Raw genomic sequence first — 16,480 nt, forward strand, 5'->3', positions numbered from 1 at the left:
CATTGATGTTTCTCTCTCTCTCCCTCCCTCTCTGAAATCAATAAATATATAGTTAAAAAATAATAATAATTGTAATGAGAATGCAAGAAGAAAAATTTAACACTTAGAACTTTCTAATTATAGGAAAGTAAATATTAATTTAAATATATGCAGTTGCAGAGCAGTGTGACAGGATCATCAAAAAAAGACTATCAAGTGTAAAAATGTTGCAAATCGAAAAAAATTCTGTGAGAAATATAAATGGAAATAGAATCTCAAAGGGAAAAAGATGTAAAATGTAAGGGGAAATGTGAGTCACCAGCAACATGTGCACCGCTCAGGAGCCCGGGGTGGGACTCCCCCCTGAAAAGCCAGAGGGTTCAGGGATGCCGCGTGGGCGCCCCGACTTCGGACCTCAGAACCTCATTAAAGGTCACAGGGTCAGACCCCAACGTCGGGGCCCCAGGGAGCCAAAGGCACGGAGGCAGGTCAGCGCCCGGGCCCTGGATCGCTCCCGAGGGGGCGGGGAGACGCGGGACGGGGCGGAGCTACGCTAGCTCCCCGGAAGAGGCCAGGGATTGGTGGGCGGGGCGCGCAGGGGGCGGGGCGACGCTAGTCCTGACGCAGCGGGATTGGTGGGCGGGGCGACGCTAGTCCTGAAGCAGCGAGGTTGGTGGGCGGGGCGCGTCGGGGGCGGGGCGACGCTATTCCTGAGGCAGCGGGATTGGTGGGCGGGGCGACGCTAGTCCTGAAGCAGCGGCGTTGGTGGGCGGGGCGCGCGGGGCGACGCAGGTCCAGAGGCGGTGGGGTTGGTGGGCGGGGCGCGCCGGGGGCGTGACTGGGACTCGTGAGGCGGCCTCGGCGCGGCGGCCGGAAGGTGAGCGGCCTTCCCGGGCCCGTGTGTCGGGAGTCCCCGCGCCCCGGGAGTCGCGCCCCGCTCGGCGTGCGGAAGGGGGGCCGAGGCCGGGGCGGAGGGCTCCGTGCGGCCGGGGGGGAGCAGCGGGCCAGGCCGGGCCGGGAGTTCGGGGGGGCCGCGCCCACCGCCCGGAGCGCGCCGCTGGCGCCGACGGGAAACGCGGGCGCCCGGGTCCCTCGGGGCCGCGGCAGGCGGAGGCCTTGGGCGGAGGCTCGGGCCGGCGTGGCTGCTCGGCCTTGTCCGGGGGCCCGGGTCAGGCGTCCCGGCTGCCGCCGGCTTTAAGCGCCGGGCCTGCGGGCCCGAGCAGGCCGGCCGGCCCGCCTGCCTCAGTTTCCCCACCTGTGAGGCCGAGGCGATGCCTGGCTGCCCGCGGCCGCGGTGGGGCCCCCGGGCGCCGTCCCCGCGCCGAGGCGGCGTGAGCCCGCGGGGGACCTGCGCGCCCTTGTCGCGCGTGGGTCCGCCCGGAGTGAGGGGAGGCAGCTTGTGAAACTGTGTGCGGGGTAAAGCCCCGGTTTGGGCGAACCGGAGGCTCCCGCCCTGTTTTAGCGGCGCTTTTGCAGACTCAAAGCCGCGGACCAGGTATTTTGTTTATTTGCCGTAAGACCTGAATCAGTGCGCGGGGCGGAGGTGGCGGGGCGGGCGGGCGCTGTGGACGGCCCCGGGCTGCGGGTCAGCCCCGCCGCTCCCGCTGGCCGCCTGCTGAGGTTTCCTTACCCCCGGGCTGCGGATCAGCCCCGCCGCTCCCGCTGGCCCCCTGCTGAGGTTTCCTTACCCCCGGGCTGCGGGTCAGCCCCGCCCCTCCCGCTGGCCGCCTGCTGAGGTTTCCTTACCCCCGGGCTGCGGATCAGCCCCGCCGCTCCCGCTGGCCCCCTGCTGAGGTTTCCTTACCCCCGGGCTGCGGGTCAGCCCCGCCCCTCCCGCTGGCCGCCTGCTGAGGTTTCCTTACCCCCGGGCTGCGGGTCAGCCCCGCCGCTCCCGCTGGCCGCCTGCTGAGGTTTCCTTCCCGCCCGGGCTGCGGGTCAGCCCCGCCCCTCCCGCTGGCCCCCTGCTGAGGTTTCCTTACGGCCCGGGAGCTGCGGCTTCCGAGGGCAGTGAAGACGGTGCTGGTCTGCTTTCGTCCGCACGGCCCTCTCACCTTAGCAGGTGGTGCAGCGGGTCCGGGTTAATGGGAGGAGGGAAGGGCGAGAATAGCCCTGACGCCACCCGAGGGAGAAAGTGGACGTGGCCCGTCCTGCTTTTCCTGATGAGTGAGTCTGAGATTTTTTTTTTTTTTTTTTGGCCCAGCCCTGGGGAGGAGTTGGCTTTGCGGTCAAGGGTCTGTTCAGTGTCCTTCGGTGACAGGTGCGGTTTAAGTAGTTCCGTCTTGGAGTGGCCCTGGAAGGCCGTGGGTAAACTTGGCTGGACAGAGCAAGCTATGAATGAGAACGCACCGCTCCGAGTTTGCGGTTTGTGCTGTTTGATGACCAGGGACCCAAATAAAAGTGCCCAGTGTAGCACACTGTCATAGATAGCTTTCTGGTTACATTTTTGGTGGTAGATGGATGAAAATCTGACTTGTTAACGCCCATGAGACTCCTCTGCGGTGCTCGTGTGCTGTCTGGCTGGGCTCTGTCAGATGAGAGCCTCAGGCCGAAGCTGGCTGGGAGGTTTGTAATCTTTTACATCCTGTGGCTTGTGTTCGAAGAGGAGGAAGGAGGCCCCGAGAATAAGCAGTCTGATCTCCTGCCCTTACTGACCTCACTGTATAGCTTGCTGAGCAGCTGCCCCCTGCCCTCCTTCATGTCACAGGGCACACAGTCACTGCTCTGTTCAGAAACCACGTTGGAATCCCATACCAAGCAAAACTGGCTCTTTAACTGAAGCGTGTGGGTGCCCAGGCATCAGCACTGCTGGACGTGGTGGGATCTGGTGAGCCTGCAGCTGCGGGTCTGTAATGCTGCGGATCCCTGGGGCATAGCTGAGCCTTTTCCAATCACTGGATGGGATTGGAGTTGTCAATTGAAGGAAGGGACAGAAGCAATTTTGAAAGTCTCAGTATATACCAAAACAATTTTAAAAAAATACATATCCTTATTGATTTCAGAGAGAGAAAGGGAGAGGGGGAGAGAGAAACATCAATGAGGAGTCATTGATAGGCTGCCTCGTGCACGCCCCCTGCTGGGAACTGAGCTGGCAACGCAGGCACCTGCCCTGACCAGGAATGAAACTGAATCTCCTGGATCCTAGGTCGATGCTCAACCGCTGAGCCACTCAGGCTGGGCTATACCAGAATCATTTTTGTTTTGTATGCATTCCAGATTTTAAAGGTGATCCATCAGGGGATTTCTTTTCCCTTATTTGTGGGGCGGGGCAGATGGGCTGGGTCACACACATGGGGAACTGGGTGTCAGGAATGCACTGGGGAAGGGAGCACAGGTAGATGGGGTTGCTTATGCTAATCAGGCCTTCATGGGGGTTTCCGCATGCTGCCTCTGGCAGTTTCTGGACTCAGATTGTCAACTTCCTTAAAGGGAGTTTATCTGTCTGTCCTTGGGCTTTGTGTGTTGTAGGCAGGCTGGGATATTTTTGCTGGGATCCTGGGAGTGATGATTGCCTCTGGTCATAACAAGTGGAAAGTTCTCTGAGCTTCAGGAGAGTAAAATCAAATTAAAATTTCAAGTGCTAATAAGTCAGTGTTGCTGGGAAGTGCCGATTTTTAATTTTCATCAGATTGTCCTCAACCCAGGCCCTTCCTTCATTATCTACCATTGTGACACCATTTGGGGTACATTTTCCTTCTGAAAAAGGTGGGAGATCAACCTGAGCCTCTCACTGCATCCCAGAGCTTTCATTTCTGCCTCTGCAGTCATTTCCTGGAATCTACATGATGACTGCCTGTGACTGCCCACTGCTGGCAGGGAGGGTGGGGTAGGAAGGAGTTCATGATCCTAAGCAGTCGTGTACATTTCCCTCAGTCAGTAGCGCCCTGTGTGGAGGCAGGATTGACAGGTTCCTTTTCCTCCCAAGAATCTCCAAGGTCTGCCCTCTGGTTGGAAGATGTCGGGCCTCACGACCCTGTTTAAGTATGTGGATGAAAATCAGGATCGCTACATTAAGGTAAGGGGATATTTACTTATTCTAATAAACTTACAATCCTGTCTAATCCGGTGGGGCTCAGGAACACTAATGTGAGCTATGCTGTTTAAATCAAGTATTACAGACAGACGATGCTGCTCGATCTCACATAGGTGCAGTTGGAAAAAGGAACTCGGAGAGCAGAGAGCAGAATGGTGGTGGTCAGGGCAGGGGGACTGGGAGATGTTGGGCAAAGGGCACACTTTTCAGTTATAAAAAGGAAAGTTCCGGAGGTTTAATGTATGGCGTGGTGACACAGAAGTTCTTATGTGTTCTCACAGCAAAAAAAAAAAGTAACTAAAAATGTGTGTATAGGATGGGGCAAAAGTATGTTTACAGTTGTAATTTTATTAGATTTAGGTATAGAGGTATTTATGGACTGGGTACATTTCACATTTGCCCCATGCTTAATAGTTAAAAATACGTATTCTGACACGTTTCTGTTATGCTGTAGTTCTTGCTACAGGGTCAGTGAAAGCAGGTTTCTAAAATCTTAGCAAAATAGCAGGTGTGGTGGGTCTGTTCTCCCACATCTGGCCAGCACGCCTAGCATGGAGTGGCCCCAGGTAGCAGGTCAGCGTTGGGCCTGAAACTTGGCAAAGGGGTGGATAAGGAGCACTTTTTGAGAGCCCCTTTGTGCTTATTGTCCACAAACAGAAGCTTGCAGAATGGGTGGCCATCCAGAGTGTGTCTGCCTGGCCCGAGAAGAGGGGGGAAATCAAAAGGATGATGGAAGTTGCCGCTGCGGACATCAAGCAGCTGGGCGGCTCTGTGGAATTGGTGGACATTGGAAAGCAGAAGGTATGAGTGTGCGTTCAGACACCCGGCTTGTCTTTCAACCGAAAGCCCTGATTGGGATGCAAATCTCTGTGTGGTTCCTCCCTTGCACTGGGGCAAAGGTTGTGTCATCCTCAGCCTTTCTCTGCGGGAAGGAGAGCTGTGGGGGTTACTCAAGAGTAAGTGAGCAGAGGCTGTCCTTAGAAACAGCCGAGATTCCCCAGCAATCAGTCTCCTTTCAGCCTAGGCAGTTACACTCTATCCACGTAGGTGTAAAACGATGAAGGCTCCCACTGTCCCTGCACCCTGTCCCCAGCATCCCAACTGCTAGGAATAGCACTTTTTCTTGAAAGAGGAACTTTGTGTGCTGGCTGCATTCTGACAAATGACATTGTTTGTTTGTTTGTTTTTTGTTAATATTCCCCCGAGGATATTTTTTCCAGAGAGAGTGGAAAGGAGGGAGGGCGAGAGGGAGAGAAAGAGAGACACATACACATCGACTGGTTGCCTTACCCAGACCAGAATCAAACTTGCAACCCAGGTACATGCCCTTCACCCAGAACTGAATCCTTGACCCTCCAGTGCTCAGGTTGACCCTCGAGCCACTGAGCCACACTGGTCAGGGCTGGTTTGCTTTTTTCCTAACTGAGGTGAACAGTCCACTCACGCCAAGTCATCCCGATTTCAGTCCCGTGTGAATTACATGTTTCGTGCCGTGTATTTTTTAAGATGAGTATCATTTATATTGCAGAGCGTGGCAAGGTTTGCTTTATCCCGGTTCTCTTGCCTGATGATATAACTGTCAGTTGAGGTCATTGTCCCCAGGTTTTATTGTGGACATTCAGCCCAGTTTGCTCTTTTCATGAATGGAAGCACCCAGAGGCCCAGATGGGCTGTGTCTCCACTGGAACCACACCAGTCATGGCAAAGGAGACAAAACCTGTGCCTCCTGATTCCGGTCCAGTGATGTGTGTGAGGGCTGCACAGGGGTGCCTGTGGGGTTACTGAGACCTCTTACGCTTAGTATTTATAAGTGAAGTTTACTGGGACGACAAATCTGTGGTCCTGCAAGAATCCCAGCCGCCTGGTGCGTTCCTGAATGTACAGTGCACCCAGAGGTAGTCAGAACCCCTGGAGCTGGGGGGAGACACGTGCATCAGCCATCACTGGTCTTGTCCTGATCGCCCTGATTAGCTTGTCATTTTTACTAGCTGCTCATTTACCTCTTGATTGTAAATTGTTAGTTTAGCTTCATTACCAATTTAGCCTGTGTGTTTATTAATGTATATTGTCATGAAGACTGTTTTCTAGTAACTAGGCTGATGCATACGTGCGTGATGGTTCTAGTGTGACTAATCCTTACCTGGTAGCAGATATAGATGGATGTGTACTTTTCACCATCCTGCACCCCACGCCCCAGCCTTTTGCCTGTGGTATTCTGTATGGTGACAGGTTTCCCTGCTGAAATGTGGGAGCTGGGAGAGCTGGTACAGGGTGCAGGGCCCGGCTTTAAAGTGTCTGTTGGGAGAGTGGAGCTGGTGTGGGTGTGGAGAAGCCCTAAGCCTGCCTTCGAGTCCCTGCACTGCTACTCGAGAGAGACTACCATGGTTATGCACTGGCCTGTTCTGACAGGACCATGGGCGACCAGAAGGCCTTGGGAGGAAGCTTGGGACCACCAGCTCCCAGTGCCTGCTCATGGGGCTCCCTGTGGCTTAGTCACTGCATCTGTCTGTGGCCCTTTCTGTTCAGAGCTGTGGTCTGGGTACAGATTCCAAACACCTGCCTTCTGCTGTAAGATCGCAGTAGCTTTCTTCCATTATTTAATTTAGGAAATACTGAACTATGTTACTTCCCAAACTCGCCTTTCATAACATGCTTTATTGTATAAAAGTTTAAAAAAAATCTGCCTTTAAAAATTTATCAAAAAATTGCCTACAGTTGGTGAGCATAATTCAGTCTTTGTTCTCTGGATTATAGGAAAGTAATTTCTTATTAATTAATAACTCATTGAGCAATATGATCTTAAACCCTGCAGTAGAGGGAGGCTGATGAACAGGGATAAGAATGCTAAGGTATTTAGTAAGTCTGCCGTGAATGCCAGGTTTTTAAACAGAGGCTGTCCTCACTTGCTTCCCTCTCCCCTCGCAGCTCCCTGATGGCTCAGAGATACCGCTTCCTCCCATTCTACTTGGCAAGCTGGGCTCCGACCCCCTGAAGAAGACGGTGTGCATCTATGGCCACCTAGACGTGCAGCCCGCAGCCCTGGAGGACGGCTGGGACAGTGAGCCCTTCACCTTGGTAGAGCGAGATGGTAAGGACTCTGTCCCGGGGGAGCAGCACCTGGAGGAGCCCCGCTTCGATCCTGCTGCTGCTCCAGCAAATCACTGACATGCCCTTGGCCATATTCCTAGGACAGACTGTTCTGACACAATGTAGAAATTGTCCTCCAGAAGTTTCCTGCATGTGGGCCAGTTATGACAACATGAGTAAGCCTTCCCGTCCTGTGGAAACGGCTCTGTGGCCTTGGTTCAGCCATACTTCCCTCTGCTCTGAACTGAAGCCTTGCAGCCCTCACAAGCTCAGTCTCCACTTGACACCTCTCTGGAGACTCAGTGGCACTGGGCCCCCACCTCCCTGTCTTGTCTGCTGACAGCTCCTCCCCTACGTGCTCCACATGACACCAGCCTAGACACAACCCCTCCCCTGATAGCAAGGGACAGACAGACTCCCTTGGCAGACCTGGCATTGATGGAGCTGGGGGGAGCAGGCCTCTTTGTCTCATACACCTCTGAGCAGCGGTCTGCACGTGCAGTTCCCTCGTGCGTTCCTCATGGGAATGAGGATGCTTTTAGGAGAGCTCTTCAGCTTTTATGAAAAGTTGGGTTTAATTTAAAAGGAAGTCCCCAGGGTAATGATGGCTGTAAGCCTAGTACTGCTTTGGAGTGGGTCATACTGAAACTGCCAAATGTTTGAAAACAGTCCTAGGAATGAGGAAGTCAGAGGGCTGACCAGGACAGAGAGAGCTGAGCCCCAGGCAGGCATGGCCTTCCAGGCTTGCTCTGGTCGCCCTCGGGTGCTCTGTGTCGCATGATAGTAGGCCTTGTTTTCCCAGTCCAGTCACCCTGTGTTGGGGGTCCCAGAAGCCGGGGTGCAGAGGGGAGGGACTGACTGCTTACACTGAGGAGAAGCAGTATCGTGCTTTTAGATTCCAGTGAACCCGAGAGGAATCAGTGACAAGCGTAGTTCTATTCTTTATCAAATTAGATGTGGAAATTGGGGTAGGGGTGAGATTTGTCATTCTCTTGATAAGGGTACATTGTGTTTCCTACCTGTGCCCAGGTTGCCTGCTCTTATCACTACCAGCTGATTTTGGAAGTAGATTTTAACCACTGGCCCCTGATAGTTCCTGGACCTGGGTCTGAAGTTTGTGGCCTGAGTCAGCAGGATCGTGAGCGATGGCTAACTGCTCCGTCGTGGGGGACGGGAGGGGGACCTGGAGGCATCCACGTGGCTGCCTTACTTAGGTGACGTGGCTGCCTTAGGTGAGGGCAAATTCTCCGGGCATTCTAGTAGTAATGCCAGATGGAGACTCATGGTCCTGACAGCATGAAAATGGGGCTTCTGATGTCAAGAGGAGAAACTCAGGACTGTCGCAAGTGGTTTCACTAATGTTACCAGGTATTCACTGAGGATTCGCTCTCTTGTCTGTCTCCTTGTCTTGTTACGTTATGAATTTGCTGATTGTTGTTCTAGGCAAACTGTATGGAAGGGGTTCGACTGATGACAAGGGGCCGGTAGCCGGCTGGATGAATGCCCTGGAAGCCTTTCAGAAGACAGGTCAGGTATGTTGCCTCGAGCCAGGCCTGGTGCACCTGCTTCCATCTGAGCTAAAAGGCTGGGCTTGTCCAGGTCAAAGGTCACGGGGATAGGTGACAGCAGGCTCCCCGCTCAGGTGTCAGCCCAGTGACTCAGATTCTAGCTGAGAGGTTGCATTCCAGCTTCAGGGAACACTGCAGGTATAGCTGTTTTACAGTGTTCAACGGTCGCACTGATGTGATGACTCAGTAGGAACCCAGGCCACACACAGATGACCCACCGCATGGAGAGTGCTGGCCACACTCTCACAGGCCACGATAGTTGACAAACTGCTTACTCTCTTTGTGGTTTAAAGCTTCCTGAAAATACATTTTATTTTTAAAAATATATTTCCTTAACTAGGAAATATCCACTCCTTGTTGAAAGTTTGTAAAATATAGAGAAATAGAAAGAAAAAATTGCCTAGAATCTCAACCCTAAGAGACTTAATATTTTGTTACTGATCCTTTCAGTTGTTTTTAACTTAATTATGGCTAAATGTACAGATGACTTTTGCATCTTGCTTTTATCTTGTATCATAAAATCAAAATTATAAGACAAGCATATTTATCAGAGTGTGAAATGGTAGATTTGCTTGGGGTCCTTGACCCTCTGGCCAGGGGTCCATTTTGCACGGGAGGAAGCTGAGGCCCAGAACCGCTGGATGGCGGGGCTCCCGTGGCCGCTGTGTGCTGGGCATAGACTGGGAGCATTGGAGGGGAAGGGTGGCCGGGTGTAGAGCAGTCGCCCAGAGCAGCTCCACTTACCTCTTCCATATACCAAGGCCCCCAGAAGGGTTCCATCTGAGGGCAGAGGTGGGGAGGGGAGGTTTGCCATGAGCAGTGCTGTCCGGGGGCAGTTCTGAGCAGGGCTGTGCAGACTTGAGTCCCAGTGAGGGCCTTGCTGTGTGTGGATCTTCCTGCCTCACTGCACAGCACTGGCGAGACCTGGAAAACTACAGGCAGGAGCTGGATGAGAGACAGGAGCATTTGCTCTTTGGGAAAAGGGACTTTAGTGTGAACAGAGTGGAGGTCATAGTGCAGGAGTGCCTTCTGAACTAGGAGGAGTCTCTCCCTTGTGGGCACTGGTGGTGGCCACAGGGGTGCAAATGAAGACTCCTGTGGTCTTTGTGTGCGACCTTCAGAGAGCAGCTCGGGCTTTACTGGAGACTCCTGACCTGCACTGGTGGGTGCAGACATCCCTGTGACTAGGAAATGTCACCTGAGGAGTAGCTTGCAAGGAGCTCTCAGTGAGGATGTCACTGTGGCTGGAGCCAGGCTTGTCCCCTGAGAGCCCAGTGCCTGGGGACTGTGGGTTACTGGGGGCCACACATAGGCCACCAGCGTGCTTGGTCTGGAGGAAGTGCGGGTGTTTGAAACTGGTGATTTCTAAATATTTGGCGACTTCTTGTCTGTTGTCTCTAAGAGGTAAAGTATGTGGAAGCTGAATGCCTGCCACACTCTTTCTCTGTCACAGGAAATTCCTGTCAACATCCGCTTCTGTCTGGAGGGCATGGAGGAGTCGGGCTCCGAGGGCCTGGACGAGCTGATTTTTGCCCAGAAAGACACCTTCTTTAAAGACGTGGACTACGTCTGCATCTCCGACAACTACTGGCTGGGGAAAAAGAAGCCCTGCATCACCTACGGCCTCCGGGGCATCTGCTACTTCTTCATCGAGGTATCAGCTGTTCCCCGTGTTCCACAGTGATTCTCTGGGGGCTGCACGCCCGACCCCTCGGAGCTGCAGCCTCCACCCTCAAGCTGGGTGGTCTTGCAGCAGTTGAGGAAAGAGCGCATGCTGGTCCATGTAGGAAAGGACTTACACAGAGCATTCTAGAAAGACTTCCTTTAAAAGGGACAGTGTGTTCCAGCCCTTAAGCTCTTACCCCTTGACTGGGTGACCTTGAGGGAACTGGGGCATCGCACTTGACACAGAAGCCCAGGAGGACGGACCTGCCACTCACTGTCCGGTGGGCTCTGCCTCGGTCTCTACAGAGAAGGGCGGGGGTCCTGCTGCTCTGGTGACTGATGGTGAAGTTAGTTCCTGCCATGAGGGTGGTTTATGGACTCACAGTACCGGGAATGATCACAGTGGCTGCGCTGAGCACTCACTCTGTGCAGGCTCCTTCCTACCTGCTGCACGAGTTACTGGCAGGGACACAGTGGCTGGGAGATAAGTGGTCTACTCTGCCATGCTGCAGGCGAGGAAGCATAGGTCCAGAGCTGCTACTGCCTTCCCCTGGTTACAGTGCAGCAGCGGCGGGGCGGGGACTGACCCCAGGTCCTCGGGCTCTGGTCCCTGCTGGCTTCTTCCTGGTAGCTGTTACCTTTCCAATAGCTTGGTGCAGGGTCTTCCTGAGACCACTGGGAAAAGGCTGAGTGCTGGGGAACTGCCTTGCGGCATGTTTCACCTGTGCTCAGTGTTCCTAGCTCACCTGTGCTCAGTGTTCCTGGTTTACCTGTGATCAGTATTCCTGGTCTACCTGTGGTTAGTATTCCTGGTCTACCTGTGGTTAGTTTTTCTGGTCTACCTGTGGTCAGTGTTCCCAGTTTACCTGTGGTTAGTATTCCTAGTCTGCCTGTGGCTGGCATTTCTGAGGGTATTTTTTGTTATTCCAATTTTGTATTTTAGGAAATGCCTTGCTTTGCTCATTGAAGGAGCAAATTTTAATTTTAAAAATTGCCTGTCAGGTCTTATGAGTGTACTTGGTTCAATTTACTGTCACATGATAAAAATGAGCTCCCTCTATGACAAAAATGAGCTCCCTCTAAGCAGCCAACAGAGCGGCCTTTGTTCCGTCCAGGTGGAATGCAGCGACAAGGACCTGCACTCCGGGGTGTATGGGGGCTCGGTGCACGAGGCCATGACGGATCTCATTACGCTGATGGGTAAGGGGGTTCAGTCAGTACTTGGTGATTTGGGGGAATATATCCAGGCTGTCACCAGCATCTGGTGCATTCCAGCACTCTTCGTGAACCCCTCCCTTTCACTCTGCTGCTCCCTCCCTCCATTCACTTCTCCCTTTAAAGGATTGGGTATGGGTGCCTCATTTCTGCCTTCCTCTTCCTCGCACCCTTGCCTCCGGTGTCACTAAACCCTGTCTCGCCTCCAGGAGCCAACTTGGCACCCCTTGCTCTATCGGCCCTGTCTGGCCCTGTCCAGCCTGTCCCCTAGAATCCCACAATCTTCCTCCCTCTGGAAACGTTGTATGTCACATCTCAGATGGCATCTGCTTGCCTGTTTGATATTGTAACTGTCACTTCGAGGGCTCCTGCTTGGTCAGCTCCTTGGAAGGGACACCCAGCTCTCTTCCCGATGTCCTGTTGCTCACCCCACGTTTTTGTGTTCCATTTCCTTCCCTGGTGGACGGTAGCTGCCACCTGTGGAGTCAGCGTTGCTCCTAGGACTGAGTCTTCTCTGTCCCTCTCTAGTTCCTCCTCAGCTGGAGCAGCTGAGTTCTGGTGGAAAGTGCATTGACAAGGCAGTATTGGAGAGCATTGTGGTTTTCAGAGGAGGCCTGGGGCCACTCTGCTTGGCGTGTCCTGGTCTGTGGCCGTGCATAGCTCACTTACCCCTTTGTATCTCAGTTGCTCTGTCTTAAAATGGGAAGATGGCACTGCTCGCCTCATTGGGTTGTTACAGTAGTTAATTTACTTATGAGCACAGTGCCTGAGCAATCACGTGCACTCAAGAACCATCACCATGAGGCTCTTGCGTGAGGACTTCCAGTCCTGCTGGGTTGTAGCCCAGACTCCCTGCCGTGTGCATGCTGAGTGCTCCCCCTCCCCCCCCAGGCTGTTTGGTGGACAGGAAGGGGAAGATCCTCATCCCTGGCATCAACGAGGCTGTGGCACCCCTGACGGAGGAGGAGCTGAAGCTCTACGAGCAGATCGACTTTGACTTGAAGGAGTACGCCAAGGACGTCGGGGCGCAGACCCTGCTACATAGCTGCAAGGTGCTGCTTTGGCCATGTTGGGCCTCCCAGTAGCCCCCATGCACAGGCGCCCGGGGGATGGAGCAGAGGGGCTGGCAGAGATCTGGGCATTTCCATGGGCACCTGAACCCTCGAATGATGCAGAGCCCAGAAGCACCGGGCTGGATGCTGAGAGGTGGTTAGAAATGTCTAATATTAACTGGTGACAGCATAGGCATAGAACACATGCAGACAAAACCTAGAGGCAGGGAGCCTGTTTGCGTGGAGAGGACAGTCTCCGGCACTAGGCTAGAGATAGTGTGAGACCAGCTAGCAGAGCCCGTGCTCAGGCGCACGCTGCAGTGAGCTCTTAACTCCTGGGGGAGCCATGTTGTGACTGAGTTAGTCTAGTTCCTGGTTGGTGAGGTCTGGATGGAAGTTCACATTCAGGCCATCCAGCACTAATGAGCTCCCGCAGGGTCTGCACTCCTCCTTGCTTGTGCCGACCTGGCCGGCTGTGACTAAGAGGGACTTCCCAGACGACATTCCCGTCTCCTCAGAGCACACAGTGCTGTCCCAACCCACTCTGTCATTTCTGCAGAAAGACGTCCTGATGCACAGATGGCGGTACCCATCCCTCTCCCTGCACGGGATCGAAGGCGCCTTCTCTGGCTCAGGGGCCAAGACTGTGATTCCTAGGAAGGTGGTCGGCAAGTTCTCCATCAGGCTTGTGCCCAACATGACTCCTGAGGTTGTCAGCGAACAGGCACGTGGGCGCTGGGATGCAGGGAGGGGCTGCGGTGCACCAGCAGAACTTTGGGGACAAGGGGCTTTCCTCCAAAAAACTGAAACACTCAAGCCCAAAACCCACACATCCCCACCTCAGCTCCAGCCAACTCAGTAATTACTAGCATAAGCAGTTCAGAAATTGACCAAAGGTAAAGGCCCTATAAAAAGCATCATGAATGTAAGTGACCTTTGTCACCGCTGAGGCATGCCAAAACCTGACCTCTGACCTCACCCTGAGGCTTCAGGTCAGATGCTGACTTTAGGTCTGATATGTTATGGTGAGAGTCCAAGGGAGCCACCTCTGGGCTGTGGTGAGGGGCAGAAGGAAGATTCCAGAGAGGGAAGACTTCAGAGGGGCAAATTCTGGTAGCTGCAGGCCCGCCAGGCTTCCTGGGAGCAGTCACCCACACAAGGAGGTTTGGAGGCTGGAATCAAGGGCTTCCCTTTGGGAGGTCCTCGCATTTTGTGATCAAGAGGTGTCCCTGGGTCAGCACCTGGCTCTGTTTTTGGTCCGGATGTGGTCTTTTTTATAAAGCAGGTCAAATAACGCTTTTAAAAACTTGGTTTAAATATTATCATCATATGGGACCATCTACTTAAAGGGTGAATTGCTTGATATTAAAACATTACCTTTTACCTTCAAGTAACTGACTTTTGAATCCTTTTTTTTTTTTAAAATATGTCTTTATTGATTTCAAAGAGAGGAAGGGAGAGGGAGAACAAGAAAGATAGAAATATCAATGATGAGAGAGTCATTGGTTGGCTGCCTCCTGCACGCCCCCTACAGGGATCGGTGCCCTGACAGGGAATTGAACCTCAATCTCCTGGATCATAGGTTGATGCTCAACCACTGAGCCACGCTGGTTGGGCGGCTTTTGATTCTTGATAAAATCCCTTTTTCTGTTATCACAGTTATGCAGATCAGTGTCTAGCAGCAAAAATGAGACCCATTGTAGATCCATTGTAGACTCACTGTAGAGCCATTGTAGATCCTTTATGGACTCACTGTAGAGCTGCTGCAGAGCAGATCACTAGCAGTGGGTCAAGTGCCGAGCTTTATAATTGTGTCTCTTCTGTTTGTGGTTCAGGTTATAAAGTACTTGACTAAGAAGTTTGCTGAACTGCAGAGCCCCAACAAGTTCAAGGTGTACATGGGCCATGGTGGGAAGCCCTGGGTGTCCGACTTCAACCACCCTCATTACATGGCTGGGAGAAGAGCCCTGAAAACAGGTCAGACGCTCTCCCGGGGATGATGCCAGGGCCCTTGGTGTGTCTGCTGGGGCTCTGCCGCATCGTGTGGGCGCATAGCCACATAGCGATGTTCTGGGGGGTGTCGGTATGCAGGCCGGGCCACACTGCCAGCGACTATAAGGGCTGCTGTCCCCGCGCTCACACGGTCTGGCCCTGGTGCTGCGGGTAGCAGGTCTGTGGGGGAGCCCCAGCCTCACCATTTCTTTCATTTCATTCCCCTAGTTTTTGGAGTTGAACCGGACTTAACCAGGGAAGGTGGCAGTATTCCTGTGACCCTGACTTTTCAGGAGGCCACAGGCAAGAATGTCATGCTGTTGCCAGTGGGGTCCGCCGACGATGGCGCCCACTCCCAGAATGAAAAGCTCAATAGGTGAGGCTCCGGGTCCTCGGTCCTGAATCTGGGTTGGTTTCCTCATGGGTACCAGTGAGAAATCCTGTGAAAGCCAGGGCATCCCTGCATCTCTTCCTCCTCCCACTTCCCCTGCTTCCAGGACCCCTCACTACCGTCTGTCCTGGGGGGCCGAGAAGGGGGAAGGGGAGGACAGTGAACACTTCTGGTGCGAGACAGGGAAGGAGGCCTGCGGGTGGTGGCAGTTCTTCAATACAAGGCTCGCCCAGTGGTCTTTTGATCTCTGCTTCCCCTGTGAGCCCTGAAGGACTTCTGTATCTTCCTGTTTAATGTTCTCATGTCATTGCTGGCTCCATAAGGTTTAGAGGGACACGATGGGGGTCTTTAACCAACAGAGACGGAAGTCGATCTCTGGGTCGGCAGCCATGAGGAGAGACCCATGCAGGCAAGGGAGGCCCCAGAGGCAGAGACCCTCCGTGGAAGGCAGAGGGGAGGGACAGAAGAGACCCTGTTCCTAGGATACGCATGAGGTGGAGACTTCAGATCCAAACAAACCAAGGGAGGGCCATGATCAAGGTGAGGCTGTTCATAGTTGGGAGCTAGGTGAGATCATGTGTACTCGATGAGGCCAGGGCCAGAGCCTGGGCCTGGGCAGGGACCAGGACCAGTCAGTCCCTGCTGAGACACTCAGGCTGAACCTGCACTTGAGAACCAGGTGCCCAGATTCTAAAGGCGAGCAGGACTCAGGGCCCATGAGCCAGGATGTGGGACGCTCCCAGGATGCCCGGACCTTGGGACACCAGCCAATATGATGACTGTTCCTTTCCATCAGGCACAACTACATAGAAGGAACCAAAATGCTAGCCGCGTACCTGTATGAAGTGTCACAGCTAAAGAACTGAGAGGCTCCGTGTCCCTGGAGCCACTGAAGGCCCCCCACCCCACCCACCCACATCCTCTCCAATCTCTCCGGAAAGCTGTCTGTCCTCTGTCTCTTGTCACACCACACGGACTTCCAGGAGTGGACACAAGCACCAGCCTGTCCCTGAGTGACACGTGACCTGCACTGGGCAGTCACATACGTGCAGTCCTGCCGTGTCAGTGACCCCGAGTGTCAGCTGCGTTCTCAGGTGCTCAGCATGGCGTGGTCTCCAGAACTCACAGCACGAGTTCTGTAGAAAGTTCTGGTTGGCGTCCATTCTGGCTAAGCAGTGGCTGTGCTGAACCTGGCGCCGCCTCTGCCTCTGATTCTAGTCAGGCGCACCTGGAACATCTGGTCGGGTCACCTGACGCCTTGGGGGCCTCCCTTTCTGGTCCCTTGGCATCCTGCGGCTCTGTCCTTTTTTGAACCACGACATCTCTTGTCTTCTCCCTGCCGACCTTCCAAACCTGAGCCTAACTAAGGACCATGTAGTCTGTGTGTGCCGGTAAATAAAAAGTACAGTGGAGCCTCTGGAAGTGCCACTGCCCAGTGACTGACCCACAAGCACACTGCATGTGGTGGGTGGTGTGGTGGGGCTTCAGGTGGGGTGAATCT

At 53.8% G+C, this 16,480-nt stretch overlaps 1 protein-coding gene across 4 annotated transcripts; it reads left to right on the forward strand.

The window, feature by feature from the left end:
- The first annotated feature begins 752 nt into the window (after positions 1 to 752).
- CNDP2 (carnosine dipeptidase 2) lies at positions 753 to 16,401 on the forward strand. Of its 4 annotated transcripts, none has more exons than XM_081149161.1 (12): positions 753 to 856; positions 3,902 to 3,991; positions 4,667 to 4,810; positions 6,935 to 7,097; positions 8,540 to 8,628; positions 10,118 to 10,318; positions 11,445 to 11,529; positions 12,436 to 12,596; positions 13,156 to 13,320; positions 14,432 to 14,573; positions 14,817 to 14,964; positions 15,776 to 16,401. In XM_081149161.1, the coding sequence occupies exons 2-12, from the start codon at positions 3,932 to 3,934 to the stop codon at positions 15,843 to 15,845; spliced, it is 1,428 nt and encodes a 475-aa protein (XP_081005287.1). In that variant the 5' UTR covers positions 753 to 856; positions 3,902 to 3,931; the 3' UTR covers positions 15,846 to 16,401. The 4 variants fall into 4 exon arrangements, with proteins under 4 accessions (XP_081005287.1, XP_081005288.1, XP_081005289.1 ...); XM_081149162.1 differs by lacking the exon at positions 753 to 856 and adding an exon at positions 1,076 to 1,474; XM_081149163.1 differs by lacking the exon at positions 753 to 856 and adding an exon at positions 1,954 to 2,142.
- The last annotated feature ends 79 nt before the right edge of the window (positions 16,402 to 16,480 follow it).

The sequence above is a fragment of the Miniopterus schreibersii genome (genome assembly GCF_964146895.1).
Source record: "Miniopterus schreibersii genome assembly, chromosome: 10".
Classification (NCBI taxonomy): Eukaryota; Metazoa; Chordata; class Mammalia; order Chiroptera; family Miniopteridae; genus Miniopterus; species Miniopterus schreibersii.